At 32.6% G+C, this 26964-nt stretch overlaps 1 protein-coding gene across 6 annotated transcripts in view; it reads right to left on the bottom strand.

Moving 5' to 3' along the window:
- CACNA2D1 (calcium voltage-gated channel auxiliary subunit alpha2delta 1) overlaps window positions 1-26964 on the bottom strand; it is a 503656-nt gene that overhangs the window by 62867 nt on the left and 413825 nt on the right. For all 6 annotated transcript variants that reach the window (XM_015134178.3, XM_015134179.3, XM_015134181.3 and 3 more), the window contains exons 12-15: window positions 23659-23763; window positions 6265-6343; window positions 5328-5377; window positions 4025-4114 (exon numbers count right to left, since the gene is read on the bottom strand). In XM_015134178.3, the coding sequence (XP_014989664.1) occupies window positions 4025-4114; window positions 5328-5377; window positions 6265-6343; window positions 23659-23763 (324 nt within the window). The remainder of the gene's footprint in view (window positions 1-4024; window positions 4115-5327; window positions 5378-6264; window positions 6344-23658; window positions 23764-26964) is intronic.

Genomic DNA, 26964 nt, shown 5'->3' with positions numbered 1-26964 from the left:
TCACCTAATATCAGGGCCTCCATAAGCAGAGTGATAATAAAATATTATTTTAAGTGATTTACTTAGCTTCCCTTTTTGTAGCCTCATGCTTAATTTTTTTATGCCCTAAGCCAAAGACTTCATGCTAAATGACAAATGTGCAGTTGAATAGCATGATAAATAAAATAAACATTCTATTGATACTGCATATCTGGGATATTCTAAGTAAGTGTTATGCTCTTCAGAAGAAGCAATACTACTTCTAAGTAGCCCCCAAAATAAGCAGTACTTTTTGACAAGGTAAAATGATGAAGAAAAGACAACTGAAAGCATCAAATATAAAAGTCTAGTCTGAAGAGTTTAACATAATAGAAATAATGCCATCCTATTAATTGGCACATAATTTAATATATTAAATGAATTCATAGAGATTAGTTGAAATAAACTGATTTTCAAGTCAGAGTTTGCTTTCGTTACTGACATCTATATCCATTATAATTTTTAGCCACTATTTCATGTCAAAACTACCTGTTTATCAAAAATCACTCTTTAAAATAATTTTTAAATTGTTTGAAATTTTGAATTTGCTAAAATGAGAAAATATTATTAATCTTCTCACAAATAGTGATTCCAAATCCAAAGTTCATGAACTTGGAACAGAGTTCTGGAATCAGAACCAAGTTCATAAAGTTGGATTTGGAATCATTATTCATTAGAACATTAAAAATTTTATTAATATCAGGGAGCAAATGTTGTGGTATCAGGTTGTGGTTCATAATTGGGCACATAGGAGGCCCAAATTCAATGGGAATGATGAATGAATTATGGAGGACAGACAATAATAGAGAAGCTTCCAGCAGACCAAAATACCAAATTATTTGCAACAAATACAACTAAGGAAACAACCAAACATATTTGGGTGCATGATGATTGACATGGTTTGGTTGTGTTCCCACCCAAATCTCATCTTCAATTGTTGTTCCCATAATCCCCACGTGTTGTGGGAGGGATCCAGAAGTAATTGAATAATGGGACGGATTCCCCCATTCTATTTTCATGATAGTAATTTCTCACGAGATCTGATGTTTTTATAAGTGGCTTCCTCCTTTGCTCAGCACTTATTCTCTCTCCTGCCGCCCCATGAAGAGGTGCCTTCCTCCATGATTTTAAGTTTCCGGAGTCCTCTCCAGCCACATGAAACTGTGAATCAATTAAACCTCTCTTCTTTGTCAATTACTCAGTCTCGGGTATTTTTTCACAGCAGCATGAGAACAGACTAATACAATTATATATAATATATGTATTATATATAATACATATATATTGAATAGATTAATTCATAAAACTGTATCCAAAAGGTAATTCAGTAAAGATTTGGTGAAGTGTCTCTTAGAGGTATAATCTATATGCAGAGTGTTAAAAATGCTACCGTGGTTTAAGACGAGGTAGATATGGATGTAATCATTTCCTTTGCATTTTTACTGCATACCATTATTTGCTTCTAAAAATGGTAAAATGTAGCCTAAAGTGAGTTACTAGATTACTAACATATTGGATTTACAATAATTATGAATGAACTCATTGGGACCCAACTTGAATTTTTTCTCCCCATTTATTAAGCAGACCAAAAACTTCTACTCTACTCCTGAGCACTGCATGTGTCTCTAGAAAATAAGAGAGAAATAAAACAAGATTTCTCTACCCTGGAATTTTAAAAATATTTTCTAGAGCCCCAACTCTTGTCATATCTCTTTTTATAAAGACCTTCACTTTGTCTCCTAATTAAAATGAACCCTCCATAATATTGTCCTAATCTCCCCTTATCACCAAAAATGACCAGGGTATCATTTTTTTTGATATACTCAGTGCTCCCCCAACTTTTATGCTATACTCCATTTCTATGGTTTCACTTTTCACCACCAACAGCAAAAATCTTACAGTAATATGACCAGCTAAAATGTCTCCATTTTCTTAACCACAATCCACTTTGCCCCAATATTGGCTTCTTTATTTTGAAGTCAGAATTCTTTTTCTTATTATATCCATTATATTTGGTTTTAAAATATATTTACCTTTTCCTTTTTAATACAACTGTTTATTTTTGACCAACATATATTTTTAATCTGCTGTGTGGAGAGATTATAAACAAATAACTAGGAATATATGGGGATCACTTTATCATTTTCAAACCAGTAAAAAGAATGCTGTATGTGTCCAATGAATAGCAAACTCACGTGTTTCTTTTTTTTTTTTTTTTTTTTTTTTTTTACATTTAGTTTCAGCTTATAGCACAGCACATTTAGAACCAACATTTCCTCCTAATGTCATTTGTGCTATCAGTAAGAACCTTACCAGCAATGCAGACATGCTGGCTAATGAACTTCCAGTCAAAGGAAACACAACAGGGCATCATTATTGACTCCTCCTATCACACACTGTCCTGTGATGGATTTGAAAAGTGCAACATTTTGACCACAGCTTTGGATCACTGTGTGACCTTAAGTAAATATGTGATGTCTAAAAGGAACACTGGACAGTAATTTTAAGCTAGGGCTTGAGGTAAGCAAGCTTCATGCTTCATTTTATCTTTCTTAGCGTGCAAGGCTGATGTTAATAGTGCCTATTTTTCTTCTAACTTCCTGTATATGTTTATTTTCTAAAAACCAAATGATAAGTAATTCTAAATGGACTGCATTTTGCCCTTTGGGTTCATCATTACATTTGGAAAAGTAGTAACAACTGATCTCCAAGTAGGGAAAAGGGTTACTGAATCAGCATTTATTTTTCAGTTCTTATTATTTTGATACTCTCCAAATATATTATTTTAGTAAATCATTAATCAGTTCTTCTCATTAAGACTAAACATAAGAATAAAGCTTAAGTGTGATGATTATTTATAATTTTCATGTCAGGAAGTAAAAATTACATTTAAACAATTTTCAACTTTGGCCCTATTGACATTTTTGGAGGGATAATTCTTTGTTGTGTGTGGTGGGCAGTTTTCCTCTGCATTAAAGGATGTTTAACAGCATGCCTGGCCTCTATCCACTCAGGGGTGTCCAATCTTTTGGCTTCTCTAGGCCACACTGAGAGAAGATGAATTGTCTTGGGCCACACCTAAAATACACTAATACTAACAATAGTTGATGAGATTTTAAAAAGAGCAAAAAAAAAAAATTCATAATGTTTTCAGAAAGTGTAAAAGTTTGTGTTGGGCTGCATTCCAAGCCGTCCTGCGCCACAGGTTGGACAAGCTTGCTCTAGATGCCAGTAGCAACCCCTCCCCTCAAGCCATGACAATCAAAAATGTCTACAGAGTTTTTTCCAAATGAACTGTAAGGGGCAAAAAGACCCCCCTGTTGAGAACCACTGCTTTTAAATATAATGACATATCTTTACTGAAATGTCAGTTGTTCAATGGACAATTTAACATGTGTTGGCTTCACACCAGATGTGATCATCTCAATGACGTATTTCCATAAAAAGTCTGAAGTTGAATCTGGCACAAAAGATTATACTAATATATTAAGATGTTTGTGATGATTTTAGTATAGGGTAAAGATTTTGCCTATCTAACAGCATGTATTCCTGAGTATTAGCAGATTCAGCTATAGTTGTGGAGGCTAGACATGCTTCTATGCTTCTACTAGCTCCTATACTTTAAAAATACTTTCTTCTAAATTATTGTTCAAAATCTGCAAAAATAGATTCTAGTTCATGAAGACTTTCATCTTTTTTTTTACATTAACAATTTAAAAACTTACTGAAATGCCCATGTGTTCAACATTCCAGGTTGGAAATTCTACATTCTCAATGAAGGGATCAAGTAGACAATAAGCTAACACTTCGTATTTGTAGTTCTCTACTACATACAAATCTATGTTTTTATGTAAATTATGTAAATTCTAGGAAACAGGTCTGTGATATAAGAAATTTGGGGGAGGGTTTAATGAAAAGGAAAACAGAGACATCATCTAGAAAGAAGTAGAAATCATCTGTGTGCTTTTGTTATGAAAGTCTTTGACTGAACAGCTCAACCTCTTACCAATGCATCCAGGTACACATTTGTCCATTGGACTTGCTTAGCTTTGTCTCCTGCTAAAACCATTGGTCTTCCCAAAACATCCAAATATTCCTGTTTGTGAAAAAAAGAAAAAATTGTGGTTAAAACTAGGAATGCTATGTTGTAATAAAAATTACAGAGAAAAAAAATCCTAGAGTTAAAAATGAATATAGAACCAAAATTATTGAGACTGAATATATAATCAGTTAATTTCTATTTTGGATACTCCCTAAGTGGTATGGCTACGTATTTTGAATCAACAATATTTGACTTATATTATTTATACAATATATCTACCCAAGTTTTTTTTCCAGTAACAATCAGAACATTGTTTTCTGTGTTACAGCCAATAAGTGAAATACGTTCCTTGTGAATTGTTTCATGTTAATCTAAACTATTTAAGGCTCTGTGATTTACTGTGTGGAATTGCAGAAATTTAAAATCATAAAGCAGCCACATACTTTCTTTCATATCACAGATTGTTTGGCTGAAATTCAAAACTACATTTAAACACATCAAAAAATAAAGGAAATACTGTGCCAAATCTAGACATCAGACTCAAATGCAGCTGCTGTTTCATTTCAACATTCAATGTATTCAGTATTCACTTCCACAAATGCCATGTTATTTATGCTAAATTTTGATTTTGTTTATTTTGTAGATTTTCAACTGTGTTTAAAAAGGAGTAGCAATTTTCATAGTAATTTATGATTATTTAAAAATAATAAATACTTAAATTAACTTAATTACTACATTCTACAAAAAGTTATTTAACAGGCGTGATTTCAACTGAATGATGTTAGAAAAATCATCTCCTTGTTGTAACTTTACTTTAGATAGATAAATAGATCCACAGGGGTTATTTGGGAGGTATTTAAGTTCCAACTAGGTCCCTGTACAATTTGTCCAGCATAATTAGTGTTTAATTTTATACATGGTACCTACAATTTGAAGAAACTTTAAAAAATCATTTGCAGAATCAAGTTCAAATTACATGAAATATATTTTTAGAAAATTTGATTTTCTGTATTTTCTATGATATTTTTAACATCTGAGAGTAACAATATACTCATTTTATTTACCTGAGTTTTAGATGTTTGAAAACACTTGCAATGTTAATGAAATAAAACCAATATATCACCAAGATACTCAGTATTTTAATATAAGTGTAATATTACAGATCTTTTCATTCTTACTAATTTTCTCCATATTGAGCATATTTAAACCAGAAAAGAAGTATCTTATACTTGAAAAAAAAATTTAAACAAGCTTTAAATAATCATACCTGAGTATTGATTCTTATTGCACCAATGGAAGGAATTTCATAATAATAACCTGAAATATACATATATATATTTATATATAAATGTTACTTTATAATAAAGGGCCACAAAATTATTTTATTTTATAAATATTCATAAAGAGTATTTTGAAAATAATATATTTCACTTCAAAATTGAACTAATACTAAAATATCAAAATTAAGAAAATGGTTAATGAATCTTCACAACAAACACACAGGATTTGTGAAAAATTTCACTACATTTCTTGGTTACTATAAAATAGGTATTATTCTTCTATGAAGGAATAAGAAACATGGAATCATTAAAAATATTTTTTCATTGGATAAATTATTAAAGATACATGATGGATAATTATTATATTTATATAAAATCTTTGCCTAAATATAACTTTCAGAAAAAAATTAGGTTCTTTTTGTTGCCATGGCATCACAGTTCATTTTTCAAATTAATATATTTTTTCTCAGTAACATCATTCTTTCCGAGTGAAAATATGAGCTCACTGCACAACATTTGAATTATCCTGGAATGTATAAGATTTTTCAAAAACAGTAATTAAACCACCCAGAGAAAAAATATATATGTCATACTCTCATATTTAAGCTTTATGAAATTCAGATATTGATTCATTCCTAATTTTTCATGTAAGATTATATCTGATATATATCATTCAGTATAATTCAGTGTAATACATTATTTTATAAATGTGGAAATATAATCAATGTCTGAATTTTCATATAATGTAATGCTAATGTCAAAATTTGTATGTGTTTTCTCTATAGAAACATGTTCATAATCTTACTCTTGCCTGATTCTTATAGAAGTTAGCTACAGCTTTAGCTTATTTTAAATAAGCACACCTAACAACAGCTACCAAAATATTTTTTCTTCTAGTTTACTAGAAGAAAACAGATTTGTTACCTTTGTTTTCACAGGCCATCCACTGAATAGGTCCTCTGTCATAATTGTGTTGACCAACTGAAAACGTGAATACACGTACCTGGATAAATTGAAAAATAGGTATTCATTAGGCTTAATAAAATTTAATTGAATGGCAAAATAAAACAGCTAAAATTTCTATTAAAAAGAGTGTTTTCTGGTTGAATGATATGACAAGAAAAACTGAGGTCAGTAAAGACTTCAGAAAGGGACCAGAGGAAAATCACATAACCTACTGTAAACATAGACTCCAGTTGCTACATTTAAATTTGTACCTAAGTGTCCTCTTGCATATTCCATTCCTCAGGCAGGAGCATGACTAATGTTTCATTCATAGAAAGTACATCTTTCATGGCCAGGCACGGTGACTCACGCTTGTAATCCTAGCACTTTGGGAGGCCGAGGCAGGTGGATCACCTGAAGTCAGGAGTTCGAGACCATCCTGGCTAACATGGTGAAACCCCGTTTGTACTAAAAATACAAAAAATTAGCCGGACCTTGTAATACATGCCTGTAATCCCAACTACTTGGGAGGCTGAGGCAGGAGAATCTCCTGAGCCTGGGAGGTGGAGGTTACAGTGAGCCGAGACTGTGCCATTGCACTCCAGCTTGGGCAACGAGAGTGAAACTCGGTTTCAAAAAAAGAAAGAAAGAAAGAAAGAAAGAAAGAAAGAAAGAAAGAAAGAAAGAAAGAAAGAAAGAAAGAAAGAAAGAAAGAAAGAAAGAAAGAAAGAAAGAAAGAAAGAAAGAAAGAAAGAAAGAAAGAAAGAAAGAAAGAAAGAAAGAAAGAAAGAAAGAAAGAAAGAAAGAAAGAAAGAAAGAAAGGAAGGAAGGAAGGAAGGAAGGAAGGAAGGAAGGAAGGAAGGAAGGAAGGAAGGAAGGAAGGAAGGAAGGAAGGAAGGAAGGAAGGAAGGAAGGAAGGAAGGAAGGAAGGAAGGAAGGAAGGAAGGAAGGAAGGAGGAAAAAAGGAAAGAAGGAAAGAAAGAAGGAAAGAAAGAAGAAAAGAAGGAAGGAAGGAAGGGAGGAAGGGAGAGAGGAAGGAAGGGAAGAAAGAAAAGAAAAGAAAAGAAAAGAAAAGAAAAGAAAAGAAAATACATCTTTGAGGTCCAACCTCACTTCACCTGTCTTACGTGGTTATACATATTATCTACATAGCGAGCCACTGCAAAAAAGTTTATTTCCCTATTTCATAGGTATGTAGTAATGAAAAACTATTCAGAAAGGTCATTGTACTTCAAAGTTGCTTAAGGCAATTAAACTCTGTGATGGTTTTCACCATGGAAATAATTAGGATGCACACATATGATTATGTTGTTAGTATATTACTTATTTTCTATAAAAGTTGGCTGACACATGTAAGTAAGCTCCTAGGATTTTTAAATATAACCAAAATATTGACTGTTCCTAACATGCTATAAAGTATGAAAATATTTTTAAATCAATGGAGAGTTTTTATAATTTTAGTATTTATTGAAAGCCACTAAATTTAAATAATAGTGTGAAAGTATAAAAGGTAAATTCCATGGGGTCAACCTATACTTAATAAAATGATTTTTTCATATATTGATTTTTACTAATTTAGTAATCTAAGTAAACCAACACTCTCAACCCAACATTTTAGCTATTTCTAAATATAGACGTGCAGAAAATCACTTTTCCATGAGTTCAAATTCCAGTTTGAACTATGTTAAGAGCTTTTCCCTAATTCATGTTGATTGACTATTTGAATGGACATTTTCTAATTGTTTTATGTCTTTTAACTGTTGCACATGATTTCAGAGCACAAATCTCAAAAGAGATTTCACATCTGTTCTCTGTTCTTTCACTGGTCTTGGCCACACAGATCACATTATTACAATCCCTGTCCCTAAAACGTACATCAGGGATGTTGCTATTTCATTTGTAAGGTTTTAGGCGAGCCACTCTTACATCATCCAGGTTTGCCTTAGCTGGTTATGTAAGAAGCCACATGATGAACATAATCCGAGTTTTAAATACTTCAAATTGTAAGTATAAATGACTGTTTCTAAGTGAATGATAGAAGTTGGTTTTTTTCTCTCTCTCAATCTATCTTTCTCTCCAGGAATTCCTAATCAAAATGCAATGGTTTCATTTTCTTTAATTCATCAGTTAGGTCATTTTTGGGTCTGTCTATAAATTTCAACGTAGGGTTACTGCTTACATAGTTGAGCTTACTTCTAAATGGAAATATTTTTATAAGCAGGTTGACCACCCTAACTGATAATTCAATTTAAATGCCATACCCTAAACAATCATCAAATTAAGTCAGGGAAAAAGTCCAGATGCTCCAGAAAGCACTGGGGGTTCTCCCTCACAACTAACATTTGAACCCATACCTCTAATTTTCAACTGAAGCATGGCTTTGTCTAGAAGTTCCTGTTACCACAACAATCATCTAGTAAAACATTTTTCATAAAATACTTTCAGTAAAAAAATAAACAAGACTATATGAATCTTATATCTATGTCTCAGAAAGGCAAGCATTTCTAATAACATCGAGGCTACACTCAGATCCACACATATGATTATTTGACTGATGTTATCATTCAAATAGTCCAAATAAACACTAGGCCAAAAAAAAAAAAAAAAAAAAAGCTTGTTGCTTTATTTATTTTGCTGTAAAAGTTTCACTTCACTTCTATGTGTTTGCTTACATGGACCCCTCAGAAGTTTTCAAAATTAAGGTATTTGGGATCAGGGCTGGGGGTAGTGCACATTCTGTCAGTTTTAATTATAATTTTTGAAACATGCCAAACTCTTTTTGTTCTTTTTCTCATATAGGTTCTTGGCTACTTAAATGTAAGATGCATTCACTAACTGAATCATTCCCATATCATCAATGTATAATTTGTACCCCTTTTCTCAATTTTCATTTGCCTTGTAGATATTTTTAAAGACATTATTTTCCTGAAATTTTATTCCAAGTGTTTAGTAAAATCCTAATTGCAAATGCAGCCTTCTTTATAATTTATACAACTGCCTTACCATTACAATATTTACACAATCTAATATACCCAAGATCATTTTATCTTGGGTTTATGTATATATATGTATATACATACACACACATACAAACACATACGCACACTGGTATTTAATGATTTTATGGATTATATAGATTATCTTAGAGCTTTCTATAATGATCTTATAAATATATATTCAGCTGAGAAAAAAGTTTAATATAAGTCTTTCAAAACAGGATCTACTGTAGTACCTTACACACATTCTTCATATGACAGTAAAAAATTAAAATAAAAAAATTTCATTCCTTAGTGCCATACTTGTCTTTTCTTTGTACATTTAAGCTAATTCCATAAGAATTTTAACTTCATTGATTTCATAAACGTTCACATTACATATTGTATAGTGCGTATACATAATGTATTGGTTAAGTTTAAAATAATTTTTGTGTACACAAATTTCTACTCGGAATTGTAAATGGTTTCATTTCTCCTATTCCATACTATACTACTGCCACCATGTGGAATAGTCAATGAACTAAATTCCAGATGCTAAAGTCCATAGAGGTGATTGATAACCCACTTCTTCTATTTTTTTTTTTTTTTTTTACTTCTTTAAACTTACAGTTCTTGTTTAGCCATAATTTTGGAGTTATAGAAAAATAAAGTGATTTCTTCAAATACGTACAATTAAAAATTTAAGGTAAATTACATTCTCAAAGATGTGTATTTGTACAGTTCTTTTAAGTACATTTGCATGATCTTACATAAAAACAAAATGACATATAAAAATAACTCAAAATGCTTAACTGGTAGTCACACAAGCTAAATATTTCATCTTAATTCTCACTTAAGCAAATCACTTACATGAGAGCATATCTACATCCAGGCTAGGGCGACTTTTGTGGAGAAAAAATTCCTTTACTCGTGCCTAGTAGTATATTTATAATCACAACACTAGGTTCATATAACAAATGCACATGAAATTTTTCTGTTCTGAGTAAAATGTTCCTACAAAATTAACTAAATGTTTCTCAACATGTATGATTTTAGATAGGTTCATCTTTCAAAATGTTCACTTCTATGAAATTTTCATCATAGAGCCACATGAGACATATACAATAACAGATGGCTTTGACAAATATTTTTCGTAATGCTGGAGTACAGGTCTTCAACAGAAATACAGTGGGAAGCTAGTATTGAATAGACGTTGGATTGGGTTTTAAAAGTACCGAGATTATTATTTAGCATCTCTTGTAGTACATTACTCATCAATGGAAACAAACATTTGTTAAATGAAGAACAAGTGAATAGACACTTGAGTGGTTTCTACTTCTTACCAGAGGGATCTAAGATAGACTTTGGTGTTATCCAACATATCAATAAGTTCATTTCAGTATCTGGTAAGAGCAGGACCAAAACTGGGCTATTAGTTGTCTTGCATTTTGCAATTTGGGCTGTTTCACTATACTTATATCATCATACATTCTTAATCTTTTTATTTAATATGAAATAAGCAGATATCCTTACTGGAGGTAAACAACTTTTTTAGGCAAAATAAAGTGTACTTAGTACACTTATTTATGTACTATGTTATTCCTAGAAAATAAAAAAAAAATTCTTATAATTCTGGATTCATGCATAGTTATAGAATTGTAAAAGCAGTAATTTGGGGAGCAGACAATAAAATTAAACTTAAGGCCAGGTGTGGTGGCTCATGCTTGTAATCCCAGCACTTTGAAAGGCTGAGGTGGGTGGATCACTTGAGCTCAGGAGTTCGAGACCAGCCTTGGCAACACAGTGAGACCCCATCTCTACTAAAAATACAAAAATTAGCTGAGCGTGGTGGATTACACCTGTAATCCTAGCTACCCTAGGGTGCTGAGGCAGGAGAATCACTTTAACCCAGGAGGTGGAGGTTGCAGTGAGCCTAGATCATACCACCGCACTCCAGTCTGGGCAACACAGTGAGTGAGATTCTGTCTTGGTTGCAGGTGGGGGTGGGGGGTGGGTGGAAATAAACTTAAAAATTAAATTCCTGGCCAGGTACAGTAGCTCATGTCTGTAATCCCAGCACTTTGGGAGGCTGCGGCAGGCAGATCACGAGGTCAGGCGATCAAGACCATCCTGGCCAACATGGTGAAACCCTGTCTGTACTAAAAATACAAAAATTAGTTGGGCATGGTGGCGCACACCTGTAGTCCCAGCTACTTGGGAAGTTGAGGCAGGAGAGTTGCTGGAACCCGGGAGGCGGAGAATGTAGTGAGCTGAGATCACACCACTGCACTTCAGCCTGGCCACGGAGCGAGACTCCGTCTCAAGAAAAAAAAAAAAAAATTCTTATGGCCCTATGGCTTTTTAACATAGTTATAAACTTACATAATTTTACTTTCAGTTGTTTCAAAAACTAATTTTCCTCTGAAAGGAACAATAATTCAATAATTCAAATTTGGTATTACAGCTCTGGCCTACTTGATTTGAGAAGACTTTTAAGTAACAGCAGTTTTGGCTATTTACAATGTATTACTGATTTGTTCCTTATATACCACTGATTTTAACTTTATCCTACAGTTCTGACTTCTGCTAATCTGCTTTTGTTTTGTTTTGTTTTGTTTGAAAACTAAAATACTTGTCTTCAATTAAGAGTTCTCCAAAGCCACAGGGTCAACCTATTTTAAAAAGCCATAGGAATTTGTTTCCCAGCAGAACCCAGTTACTGGAAACTGTCACCTCAACAATTATCAGTTACCCAGAGTTCAACTTTAATTTACAATAGGCAAATCTCCAAAGAATAATGGAAATTAGTCTATGAAGAAAGCCAATAAAACTAAAATAAAAACTTCAGCCTTCGAATCATGTTAGAAAAATGAAGTCAGAAATAGGTTTTATTAATCTACTCTATGTACTAAAATTTTTGGCATTAAGCCTATGAAAATACTAGATTGGATGGAATATTTTAGGATACAATTCTTCTGTGGTTTCCATAATTCACAAAGACATCAGAATCCACAGCATTTGACTAGTCTGTATCTCCAGTTTTATAGCATTATGTAATAAATAAAAGTGTCCAAATTCACCTTTCACACTTTATTTTATAAAGCCCAAGGATCTGAAAGTTACTTGCAGCCTGCAAAGTTTTGGCGATCCACCTTAGCCTGTGAAAAGCTGTGAGGAGCAGATCCCTGTGGGGAAGTCTTGCTGTCTGACTTGAAGGCAGGCTCCTGTGTGGGCAAATTATGATTAGCATAGCCACTGAGGTGCTCAGAGAAAGACACAGACAGATGGCCAGTCAGGAGCATTCTGCATGAGGTTATGGAATTCAGACTGTAGATTACCATCTTGACTTTGCCACTTAGTAGCCGTAAGACTTTCAGCAAGTTACTTTACTTTTCTGATTTTGGATTTCTTATTTCCAAAATGGGGGTGATGTCACCATATGATACTATTATTATATCATATGATTATTCCAGTTGTAAATGAAACAGTAATATAAAGCATTAATATATGGAAATTATAAGCTCTGTGTTAGCTATAGTAATGAAGATGATGACACCAATGTTTGTCTTTTATAGTCAAACTGTTAGTATTAAATGAGGTAATATTTTCCATTAGTGTGTCTTTAGCCTTTTATGCCTCAAGAGGAACCTAAAATAACTCAAAATAACACCTTCCTAGATAAGCAAATTTGGTGTGCTTTATCATACTTAGCAACAAACTCTAATGAAAAGGGGTCAGTATTTTCTAAATGCCACTATGTCCACATAAGATGTATCTATATGAAATTTCCGTATTTATTGCAAATTTACAAATATGGCCGACACATCTAGAGGGTCTGATGGAGACAAGAATTTAATCAATGTCTGTTGAATTTGCTCAAGTGAATAAAACAGAAAAACTATTTTATAAAGGACAACAAAGTGCAGTAGTCATGTAAGTTTTGCACACACATTCAAAAAGAACCAAGCTAATATTTCTCTTATGTGTCTTACATGTGGGTGTTCGATATACATACATGCTATGATATTTTTAATTCACTAGCAACTATGAATCACCCTCACAACATCAGATTGTAAGGAAGTAATCTGAGGTTTCCTTTTTCTCTATATGCATTTATAGTACTAGATAAAGGAAGAATAAGCTAGGGGTCCATTGAATTTCCAAGCAATTTGCAGTTCTGCAAAGAGTATTATCAGCTGAGAGGGCAGAATAGAAGCTCTATGGTGATTTATTTCAAATGTTCCTCTTGGGAAATGTCAAATACTTTGCTGACACTGATAATGAGAATGCTCATGAAAAACTATGTGTTAGATGATTAGAGTGAAGGGAAAGGTGCCATCACTACAATCATTTATCATATAAGCTGAAGCGTTACCTACTTATAAGATTACATATATAAGAACATCTATATCAATTTTATTCCACATTCCAGTATTTAGAAAAAAAAATGTTTTTAATGATTTCCTTCTAAAAGAAGAACAAAGCTATTTAATTTTTCTAACATTTATGAATTTTGTATAGATTAGGAGCATATTTATTGCATATGTACTGATATGACCAACATATCTGCTAGTAATGAGCAACTACCATGTATCAAGTACTGTGCCATCCTTTAAGAATTCATTGGTATGTTTACAAATGTATACAACTACTTCGTGGAGTTTATATTAGATAGGAAGGCTCCAGATAAAAAACAAACACAGCATTAAAATAATTAAAAAATGGTAATATGAGGAAAAGAAGACCAGGAAGAAAGAGGGTGCTGAAATAGAGAATGATAAAGGGGATGTCTGGGGAAAGGTTCCACTGTAGAAAGGTTGAGTGGGGGAAAATCCCTCTGAGAAGATATATTCTGAGTAGAGTTCTTAATGAGAGAAAAGAACCACAGAAAAATCAGCAAAAAGTGGCTTTCTGGCATAACATTTTAACACAAACAATGGGCAATCTCAATTCTAGGTAGTAAATTTTACTTGGAATTTCATGTGTCATTTCTGTGCTATAAAGTTTACATCATATCATATACTCTGTGCTTAAAGTAATACTTAACCTCATTTTTCATTCAGTTTGTTTCAGACATTAAAAGGACTTTGCAAAATGCATTAAAGTCATATAATTCAAAGCTGAAGATGTGCCTGGTAAAATATTCCATAGTTTGAGGGATTGACAACATTAATTTTACTCTAAGAGAAATGAGGGTAAATAAATGTTATCAGAGACAAGAACACACACAAGTACACACATGTGCATAAAACATATATTTTAAATTGATGATCACGCTACTGGCTGGGCATATTACATGGTAATTCTTGTTTTCAGCTTGACAGTAAGTCCAGAATAAATACTTGGTTTTTATGAACAAAGGTGGAGCCCTATTCAAAAGCTAAAAATTTAAGTAACTGTTGAAAGCATCAAAATAACTGAAATAAAAGTTTTTAGAAGCAATCCATGTGTTAAATAGAATTAAATGTTACAAGTTAAATGTCCTTCATTATCATATATTTGGACGTTTCCTCCAAAGGCTTTATTTTTGCCTGATGAAGAAGCCAAGCAGAGACAGTAGATATGCAATCAATTATTTCCCATGGATTATCTTCCTTACTATCTGTTGAAAAACTGACAGTGTTCACTCTAACTACATAAAACACATCTGCATGTTCAGCTATTTGTAACTTGGTTTAGATTTTATAAACTATTGACTATTTCTAGTTTGGATATGAGAGCAAAATAGAAAAGACTTTCTCAATCACTTTTTAAAGTAAATTCTTTAAAATAAGTGCATTAAGAATAATGCATTGTCAAAAATGGATATATTGTCAAGTGATTATAACTTCAAATGTGCATTCTTTGAAAGTTATTTCAAATCTATCATATGATTTTTTCTCGTTTGTTCTCATTCAATTTACTAGTTATTTTGAAACTTTTATTTTATTAATTTGAATGTTTTTTCATTTTTTAAATTAATTCTTAGAATTAAGGTAAGAGTTGGAGAACTATTTCCTAACTGGCTAGGCAATCTTAAGTATGTATTGCTAAGCAGTCCCTTGGCTATTCTATGGAAAATAAAGTATTTTTTAATTTTGCTAGCCCTGGGAATTATCTTTCAACTCTATGTCTGGTTTTACTTTCCTTTATTCATTTGTTTGGACTACGTGATCGAGTTCATTTTAGTTTTGGCACTATTTTTAAGGAGGTCTCATGTACATGGGTGAACCCTAAGGAATGGCAATGCTGCAGGTAAAGATTATAAAGCAAATGTATTTTAATTTGGAACAGCTGTGTGAGGAGATTAACATGGATTCAGTTTTAAAGCTATACCTATCTATAATCAGGTAGATTAGTTCCCAAGAGTAGTACATTTCACAAAAGAACTCAAACATTTTGTTCTAATTCTCAAACTTTTGGCCTCATTAAATTATGCTGTGTATCTGCTGCAGCCTCATTCTTCAGCTCTCCAATTGTACCTCATCAGGCCTACCCGGATTGCTCTGAAAGATTTCTGATTCATCTAGATGAAATATGAATGTAAATGAAGCATTCTGCAGCCACAATAGTATTAAACAAGAGGCATGGGGAAAAACAAAGAGTTAGTTTTGTTTTTTTTTTTAAGCCCACCAAACTTTCTTTCAAGATGTTGTAATTTTTCTGTTTCTAAATTTTATTATATTATGGCAAGAACACGACATAAGAGCTATCATCCTCACACACATTTAAATGTACAATGTATTATTGCTGACTCTAAGTACAATGTTTACAGCAGATCTCTGGAGCTAGTTCATCTTGCTTAACTGAAACCTCATGTCCACTTCCCATTTCTCCCTTCTCCCCACTTTCGGCAACCACTATTTCACTCTTTGAATCTATAAAATTGACCATTTTTGATATCTCATGTAAGTGGAAAAATGCAATTTTTTTTTATTGATTTTAGGTTCATCCAGGTTTGCACATATTGAGAATTTCTTTCTTTTTTATGCTGAATAGTATTGCATGGTATGTATATACCACATTTTCTTTATCCATTCATCTGTTAAGGAACATTAAGGTTGTTTCCATATCTGGGCTATTCTGAATGGAAGTGCTCTTCAAGATCCTAACTTCAGTTTTTTTTTGGATAAATATCCAGAAGTAGGATTGCTGGATGCTAAGGTAGTTATATTTTTAATTCTTTGGGAGACCTCCATATTATTTTCTGTAGGTGCTGCACAATTTCGCCTTCCCATCAACGTTGTGCAAGGATTCCACTTTCTCCACATCCTCCCCAACACTAGTCTTTTGTTTCTTTGATAACAGCAATCCTGACAGGTAAGAGATGATATCACATTTTGGTTCTGATTTGTATTTCCCTGATGACCAGTAATGTACATTTTTTCATGTAGCTATTGGCTACCTCTATGTCTTTTCTCCAAAAACATCAATTCCTTAGCTCATTTTTCAATTGGGTTATTAGGGGGTTTTTGCTATTGAGTTGTAGGAGTTATTTTCATATTTTGTATACTAACCCTTATCAAATATACGGTTTTGTAAATATTTTCCCAATTCCAAAAGTTGTCTTTATAACTCTGCTAGTTGTTTCCTTTTCTGTGGACAAGAGTTTTAGCTTGATGTAGTCTCACTTATTTTTGGATTTATTACCTATGTTTTTAGTGTCATATCCATGAAATCATTACCAAAATAAATGAATGCCATGAAGCTTTCTCTCTGTTCTCTTTTAGGAGTTTTAACATTTTAGGTCTTAAATCCATTTTGACCTTTAATTTTAGATTTTAATCCATTTTGAGTTATTCTTTGTGTATGGTGTCAGATAAGGATCCAATTTCATCTTTATTTGCATGGCAGTATTCAGTTTTCCAACACCATTTTTTGCACAGGCTATCCTTTCTCCATTCTGTATTGTTTGCACCCTTATAGAGGATCAATTGGCCATACATTCATGAAGTTATTTCTGGGAGCTCTATTCTGTTCCAGAGGTCTAAATGTCTGTCTTTATGCTAGTTCCCTACTGTTTTGATTACCGGATGCTTTGTAATACATTTTGATATTAGGAGGTGTGATGCCTCCAGCTTTAGTCTTGTTTTGTTCAAGATTTCTTTGGCTATTTCGTGGTCTTTTGTAGTTTTATATGTATTTTGGATTTTTTTCTATTTTTATTAAAAATACCATCGGGATTTTGATGGGGGTTGCATTGAAACTGTAGATAACTTTGGGTACTATGGAAATTTTTACAATATTAAGTCTTCCAATCCATTAACACACCAAGATGCCTTTCAATTGGTGTCTTCTTTAATTTCTTTCATCACAGTGTTACAGATTTCAGTATACAAAACTCATTTGTTAAGTTTGCCTCCTTTTTTAAGTTTATTCCTAACTATAGTGTACTTTTTGGTGCTATTGTAAATGAGATTGTTTTCCTCATTTCCCTGTCAGGTAGTCAGTTGTTAGTGTACAGAAATACAACTAATTCTTCAAATGTTGATTTTGTATTCTGCAATGTTACTGAATTTTGTTTATTAGTTCTAATGAGCTTTTTGAAGTCCTTTAGTGTCTTCTATATTTAGATCATATCATCTGCAAAAGGAGACTATTTCTTTCCACTACTAATTTCTAGTTTCACTCCACTGTGGTCAGTAAGGAGACTGGGTATGATTTCAATCTTAAATTTGTTAAGAATTTGTTGTGACCTAATACATGATCTATCCTGAAGAACCTTCCATGTGCACTTGAGAAAAATGTGTATTATTTGTATTGGGTCAAATGTTCTCAATCTATTGCAGTCTATTTGGTTATGGTGTTGTTCAAGTCCTCTGTTTCCTTATTGATCATCTGTCTAGATGTTCTATCCATCACCGAAAGTGAGGCATTCAAGTTTTCTAGTATTACTGTATTGCTGCCTATTTGCCCCTTCAGTGCTGTCCATGTTTGCTTTATATATTTAGATTTTCTGATGTTGGGTGCATATATCTTTGTTATATATTCTTGCTGGATTGATGCTTTTATTATATAACATCCTTCTTTGTCTCTTGTGTCAGTTTTTTTACTTAAACCCTGTTTTGTCTAAGTGTAGCCACCCATACTCTCTTTTGGTTATCATTTGCATGAAATAACTTTTTTCATCCCTTCACTTTCAGCCTATGTGTGTCCTTAAATCTAAAGTGGATTTCTGATAGGCAGCATATAGTTGGGTTTTGTTTTTATCCATTCGGCCACTCTGAGTCTTTTGATTGGGGAGTTTAATTCATTTACATTTAAAATTATTATTGATAAGACAAAACTTATTATTGTCATTTTGTTATTTTTAGTTTGTTATTTTAGTTTGTTAGTCTTTTGTTATTTTAGTTTATTTTAGTTAGTCTTATTTTTCTTTTGTATTTTCTTTCTTTCTTCCCCTATGTTTGTCATTTTGATATTTTAAAGTTACACATGAACTTTTTAAAAAAAAGTTTTAAAAAGTTGCATTCAAATATAGAATTTTTAAGAGTACTGAACATTTACATTTTACTAAATCTATCAAATTTGATTTTTACACATTGGCCATTTGAAAGATAGTATTTTTGTGGAAAGTGAAATGCTGTGCTGATAAACTTATTATGTAACATTAATTTTGTGGCTCTGGAATTAGTATTGCATGCACAACTTTAGAAGACAACAACAATTATCTTTGCTATTAATATCTGCGGGCTGCAGATCACTCACACAGGGTGGGTGTGTATACAGCAGGCAATAAAGTTAGAACGTGTTCCTCAATTCATCCACACACATTTGAAGCCATATTTGAAGATGGTGAAAAATATACAATGTATTTATGTATACTATTTTATGTATATAAGCACTCTACACATACATATATGTCCTTGGCATAAACAATTACTATGCGAATGTTGTTTTAATAAAATACAAATATATTCAAAAGTATAACTGAATTAAAGGTGGTTGTCTGCTATCATTTGTACTCATTGTTAGTGGATACAGAACATTCAAATACCTGTTGTCATTTATTTGTGGGATCTAAAGATCAAAATAATTGAACTTCAGGAGATAGAGAAGAGTGGTTATCAGAGGCTGGGAAGGGTAGTGTTGGGGGTTTGTAGGGAGGTGGAGATGATTAATGGGTACAAAAAAAAATAGAATGAAAAAGACCTAGTTCTTGATAGCACAAGAGGAATATAGTAAATAATAATGGTACATTTAAAAATAATGAAAATGTATAGTTGGGTTGTTTTTACTGCAAAGGATAAATGCTTAAGGGGATGGATACTAAATTTTCCATGATGTAATGTGATTGCATGCCTATACCCAAATATCTCAAATTCCAAGATGAACGTTTTATTCATTTAACATGGTCTTCTCACAATAGAAAATGTGAGGTGTCATTTAACTTCAGAGTGCATATGAAATATGGGACAGCAGTGTTTCCAGAAATTAATATCTACTTGTCAAATTCAGAAACGTGTTCCATCTCTCTCAATCCCTCCTCTTTTAAAGATCTCTATCAATTAGCCTTTCTCAGTTTTGTATCTATAAGCTTTCCTCATCTGAGTATCCTCTCATTCATCTTTAGCATATAATAATGTATAAGGCATTATATTGTAAAACAATATGCATATGCATATACTCATATGTGTGTACAAGTATACCTCATTTTATCATGGTCCTTTGTTGCATTTTTTACAGATTCGAGGTTTGTGGCAACCCTGTATCAAGTAAGTCCACTGGTGCCATTTTTCCAACAGCACATGCTAACTTCACGTCTCTGTCACAGTTTAGTAATTCTTAGGGTAGTTTAATCTTTTTCATTATTATTATATCTGTTATAGTGATCATTATATCGGATACAGTGAATATAGTGATATTATACTGTTATAATCAGTGGTCCCTGAAGCTGGCAGAGGTTGGTTCATGAGGTGTAAGGAAAAAAGGCATCTCTGTAACATAAAAGTGCAAGGTGAAACAGCAATTGCTGATACAGAAGCTGCAGCAAGTTATCCAGAAGATGTAGCTAAGATCACTGGTGAAGGCAACTATAATAAACAATATTTTCAATGTAGAGAAAAACAGCCTTGTATTGGAAGACAATGTTATCTAGGACTTTCACAACTAAAGCGGAGAACTTATTGCCTGCTTCAAAGCTTCAAAGGACAGGATGACTTTCTTGTTAGTAGCTAATGCACTTGGTAATGTTAGGTGGAAGCCAATGCTCTTTAACCATTCCAAAAATCTCAGAGTCCTTAAGAATTATGCTGAATCTACTCTGCTTGTGCTCTATAAATGAAACAACAAAGCCTGGATGACAGCACATCTGTTTACAGCATGGTTTGCTGAATATTTTGAGCCCACTATTGAAACTTACCGTTAGAAGAAAATATTATTACTCACTGACAATACATGTAGTCGCCCAAGAGCTCTGATTGAGATTTACAAGGAGATTAATGTGTTTTCATGCCTGCTAACACAACTTCCATTTTGTAGCACTGGGATCAAGAACTAATTGGGGTTTTCAAGTCTTATTATTTGAGAAACACATTTGGTAAGACTATTGCTGCTATAAATTGTGATTCCTCTTACTGATCGGGGAAAACTGAACTGAAAATCTTCTAGAAAGATCCACAATTCTATATACCATTACAAACATTCATGATTCATGGGAAAAGACAAAAATATCAACATTATCAGGAGTTCGGAAGAAGTTGATTTTAACCCTCATGGATGGCTTTGAGGGGTTCTAGCCTTCCTTCAGTGGAGGACATAACAACAGATGTGGATGTGGTGAAAACAGCAAGAGAACTAGAAGTGGACACTGAAGATGGGATTGAATTGCTACAATCTCATGATAAAACTTTAACAAATGAGGAGTTGCTTCTTATGCATGAGCAGAGACAGTGGTTTCTTGAGATGGAGTCTACCCCTGGTGAAGATGTGAATATTGTTCAAGTGACCCAAAGATATAGAATATTAGATGAACTTATTTGATAAAGCAGTGCCAGGTTTGAGAAAATTGACTTCAATTTTTAAAAGGTGTGCGTGGGTAAAATGCTATCAAATAGCACTGCATACTACAGAGAAATATTTTGTGAAAGGAAGAGTCAGTCAATGCAGCCAACTTCCTTGTTGTCCTATTTTAAGAAATTGCCACAGCCATCCAACCCTCAGCAACCACAACTTTGATCAGTCAGCAGTCACCAACATTAAGGCAAGACCCTCCACCAGCAAAAATACAAATACTTGCTGAAGGCTTAGATGATCGTTGGTGTTACACATTTTGTGAATTAAAAAATAGAGTATTCTTTAATTAAGGTATGTACTTTTTTTTTTAGATAAAGTGCTACCACACAATTAAGAGACTACAGTATTTAGTAAACATAACTTTTATACACCATGGGAAAACAAAAAATCTGTGTGACTCACTTAATTGCAATATTCGCTCTGTTGTGGTTGTGGTGATCTGGAACCAAACCCTCAGCATCTTTGAGGTATGCCTCTGTGTGTGTGTGTGCGTGTGTGTGTTTGTATGCATGTGTGCGTACACACACAACTTGATCCTGAGTTAACGTATTCTTCTCCTTTATTTCTTAGCAAATTTGCCATGATTTAAAAAAGAAAAACAGCTTATATTTATATTCCTACTTTCTCATTCCTCATTTACTTCTCAACCCTCTGTTGGCTTTTACTCATATCACTTTATGTAAGAGAGGTCATGCCAAAGTTATATACATGATTCCTTGTTCCTGGAGGGGATATCCATTTGAAACAGATATAAATAAGTGTGGAGACAGATATATGTGTGTGTGTATGCAGGCTTTTATATTTCTATTACTGTGTGTATCACAGAACTTTGTTATAGCTCTGAAGTTAGAAAAACAAATACTATGCAGTTCCAAGAATATCTTAATTTTTATGTTAGACAGAGACAAAACTAAATGAAACATCACAACTGAATGCTAACTACTTAATTTTCAAAATCGCTTTGGCATTAATAAAGGTGGTATGTTTTCAGGAAAAAAGTGTGTGTTCTTAAAACACAGCATCAATATGTTAGCAGACAAACAGCAGGACTGTTGAAGTTGAATATAAATTGATTTATTAGTTTTATAAAAGTACATGTGATATGAAACTTTTACATGTGGTTTATCCTGTCATGAAACACAACCTTTGTTTAAAAAGTTGAGCTCCTGTAAAAGGTGACTGGAATGAGAAGCCATATTTCAAGATAATGATATTTAGATTGGACACTTTTAGGATCGATACATAGAAAAGAGGCTTTAAACCAGTAAATTCTTCACTAATTCAACCAACTGTTTCATTATTTCATCAAACTGTTCCCCATTATTCATAATATTTTGTCACCAAACCATCTGAACATATTAATTCATTTTTGTCTCGCTTTTGAACACCCAATCCATATGTGTTCCTCAAGCACATATAAAACAATCCATTAGAGCTAGTAATAACCACACCTTTCAAAATGGTGAAAATTCCAATCAGAAGCAAAGTGAATGGGCATTTTACCCTGCAGGGTCTTCTTATATATAAATGTATACTTTTTGTAGAAATTGTTGAAACACCAGAAAGTTTATAATTTCTAATTACTTTTTAAATGAATCATTAGATTTTAGGAAATACTTAGGTTGAGAATCACAGTACTCTTACAAAATATGGAGTGTTGGTCAGAAAATTGAAATAAGCTGATGATAGGACTGCTAGAGAAGATAGTTAAGAGTTTGATTGAAGCTGATATTCCTTCACAGTATCAGGTTCAGTGAGGTCCCCCTCACTGTAATACTCTTCCCTCATAGTAAAACATACATTCAAATATATTCCAACTACAAACCCTAATCTTCACAGTCTTCATTTGCTTATGAAATGCTTTCTTTTAATATATTATACCTATAAAAAAGATTTGTCTTCATCTTTTCTTGAAAGGAATCAGTTTTCAAATGAGGATGTAGTTTTTACTGTTGTAAACTGCCTTTTTGTAAATTTACAAAACAATAGACATTTGTTGAGTATTTAGGAAATTTGAGTATTACTTCAATGTTTAATAATGAAATAATATAATAAATTTTATCCAATAAACTTTAAATGTTTAAATTTTTCCTATTTTTCCATTCCTTGGATTTCTCTATTTTAATAACATTTTATTTACAATCTATGCATAAGAATAAAATAGGACCCATACATATATTTTATTAAAATATTAGGCATGAGTTACCTGTGAACATGATACAAATATTATATTTAACAGCTCTCTAATTCACCCATTAGTTTATAATCTATGATTCATATGGCTTAATAATTGGCACATTCAAGTTTTAAACCAAAAATTCTCCCCTCACTACCACTACCCACTATCTCTTTAAAAACCACCTAGATCAATATTAAATTTTAAATATTATAAAATTACACTCACTTTTTTATCTTTATTGTATTTGGTAAATATCTCCTGGGCTCTCTCTTCTCCTCCATCCGTGAACAGCATAATAATCTTATTGCAGTTTGCTCTGGAAACATTATACTGTTAAAAACAAAACCACACAAAACAATACGCGTATCATTCACAATATAAGAGAAAATAAAGCTATATGGAAAGTGCATGAGCAGGTTGCAAGTCATTAATGAAATATCTGCTCACAAAATATATTCTAAGAACTGGTTCCTGGATCAGTTCAGGCCCACCCCCTTCATCAGGCCTTCCCCGCACCACCCAGATAACCATAGGTCTATCTCACTTCCTTCAGCCTTTGATCAAATGCCACTTTATCATGAGGTGATTCTTCATAACTATGTTTTAAATTGCAGTCTCCCTCCCAGATAGTATCTTCACAGCATTTTACTTTCTTTTATTTACATATTTTATTTTCTTGTTTGTTTATTGTTGGTGTCCCCCAACAGAATGTAAGCTACGTAAGCGAAGGAAGTTTTGTCTTTTTTGCTCAGACTTTTTTGTCCCTCCCTAGAAGACCACCTAGCACATAATAAAATCTCAGTAGTTTCTTAAAAAATGAGCTTTTAATAAATGCTTATGTCAATTTTATGCCCATATAATTTTATAGTATAAACCAAAAATAACATTATTTTAAAATGTGTATCTTCAGTCCACTTCCAAATAAGTGTTTTCTTCCCTCTTTATTCATTCTACTTTATTCACTTTACCTGTTTGAAATCACAAATCCTAAAACTGATCACCTAAAATCCAGTACTCTTTTGTTCCTTTGTAAAGGCCGATACCTATTCCCACGATATCCTCCTATCCTCTCTCAACCAACCACACATATTCTAATCCTGAAAGACTCAAGTCCATGGTAAATCTTCTTACACTTTAAGGTCTCCAGAAGAGTTAGATATGGGAGAATGATGGATTAGCACCAAAGGGCCATTAAAATGAACAATTAATTTAGAAAGCTGGACTTCTCTGAGGTCTAAAATTATTATCTTAACTTTTCCACTGTTGTGAAATGTGTTTGCTTTAAATGCTGAGAATAAAAGATCACACTAATTTATGAATGCTCAGCTTCTTTGAAAATGTCAACCCTAGGTTCAGTGCTGTCCAAAAGAAATATAACATGAGATTAATATAGAACTTTAAATTTTCTAATAATTACTTAAGGGGAGTAATAAGAAATATTCAACATTAATCCTAATAATATATTTTCTTTAACCTAGTCATCCAAATTATTAATCAATATGAATATTGAACATTAATCAATATTGAGATGTTATACAGCTTTTTCTTCCATAATAAGTATTCAAACTTCAGTAAGCATTTTATAATTATACAACACATCAGTTCAGATCAGCCACCTTTCAAGTGCTGGCTAGCCACCTGTGATTGTTGTTACCATATTGTACAGCATGGCACAACCCTGGCTTTTAAATGACTAATATTTTTAAAAACTCATTAATTTTTCTTTAGTGTTCTAAGTCATTGAAGGTCCATGCTCTACCTTATTTTTTCAAAGAAGATAAAACCCACTTTCTTGTTGGTTTTATAAAACCCACTTTCTTGTTGTGAAAATTAATATATACAACATTTTTCTTTATTAATGAAAAGATCCTGTTTCAGGTCATCTCACTCCATTGACTCAGCCATTAGAACACTGGCAGTAAAAGCTTTTAATCAAGCATTGTGGAAGCACAAGTATTAACTAATATAATTTGTCACTTTCAAGCATGGCTCTTATCTTTGAAGGTAATCTATCTGAAAATCTGACTACACAAAAAGTTGCATATTTTATCATCAAAATATTTTTGTGAAACGTGCCTCAAATCTCTTAACTAAAATTAGTTTCTCTGGTGATCTGTCTTTTTTATCTGCATGTGTAAAATAGGCAAAATAATATGTACCTAAAGAACTATCCTGTAAAAATGTTAAACAAAACCATAGGAAATGGTTTTCTTTTTGAAGTACTGAAAGTACTGTTATTGGACGCAAATATCAATGTAAATTAACACATTAGGTCTTGCTGATTATTTGTATATTTAAGGAAATAAAATTATAATAACATTTCCCAAGAGAGACTGATGTTAGGGCATACACCAAAGAAGGAATATGGGGAAAATAAAGAAACTGTTTTGCCTACAACATGATTTTTCCTAGGAGTAGCCTCTCAGGACTTGTGGTGGAACCAAGTACATAATAGCAAATTTTCAATGCATTTGCAATTATCTAAAGAATCACACAGCGCCAACAATTAACTGGCTTTGAACAAATTAAGCCAAAAAAACTAGATTATTTCAATAAAATTACAATTAGTAGAGTTGATAACTTACTTTAATATGGTACTTTGCTGCATTTCTGTGTGCCAGTATATAGCACAGCATCTATCATATATGCACTCAATATAAATGTTTTTGAAAAATGCACATATATGGTAATATTTTATGAAATGGTACCTGAAGATTAATTCAAATCTAAATGTAAGTTTTACTTTGGGACTGATATGTCTAATTCTATTTAATACTTGCTTCAGTGATCTTAAAGGTGGACGCTGCAAGGACAAAAAAAAAAAAAGCATTTGAGCAATAAGATAAGATGACTGGAAGTGTTTGAAAGAAAACAAAATATGCTTCAAATTATTTTAATATAAAGAATTTCAATATATATATGAGATGTATGGAAAGCAAAACATATTAGACTTACTTAGGGAACAACTGGGACCATATTTTTAAAATCATTACAATTGTAGCAGTTATAAAGGCAGCAGGAGAGGCCAATAGGAGCTAAATCATATTTTGTCAGCAACTAATAAATCTGGAAGTTAATGTGGCCTCTCTAGTGAGGCTGCCTCCGAAATTGTACTTTACACTTGAAACTCCTGATCATTTCACAACTGAAACCTAAACAGAAGGCAATGAAGCGAGGGGAAAAAATACTAAGAAGAATAATGAAAATGCCAAAATCAAGGAAACTCAATTATTGACCTAAGCAAAAAATAATTTTTATCAAAAACAAGCATATTCCTTTACTAGAGGAAGAATACATCTTAATCTAATGGTTAATTACATTACAATTTCATAGTTTTGAGCTTTCAATTTTTATTAATGAACATACAACATTTAACAAACATATGAATTTTGCCACGCATTATTTCTCTTGAAAATAGCAGGGCTGCACATCTCTGATTTTCTGTCTTCTTACTTGTCTAACGGTGTCTATTAAATAACATGACCTCAAAATTCATCATATCTGAAACTGAGCTATTTCTACCCCACATTT

Source organism: Macaca mulatta, chromosome 3 (genome assembly GCF_049350105.2).
Source record: "Macaca mulatta isolate MMU2019108-1 chromosome 3, T2T-MMU8v2.0, whole genome shotgun sequence".
NCBI lineage: Eukaryota > Metazoa > Chordata > Mammalia > Primates > Cercopithecidae > Macaca > Macaca mulatta.
Note: the sequence above shows the minus strand (reverse complement) of the source record. Positions and strands in the feature narration are given on the sequence as shown.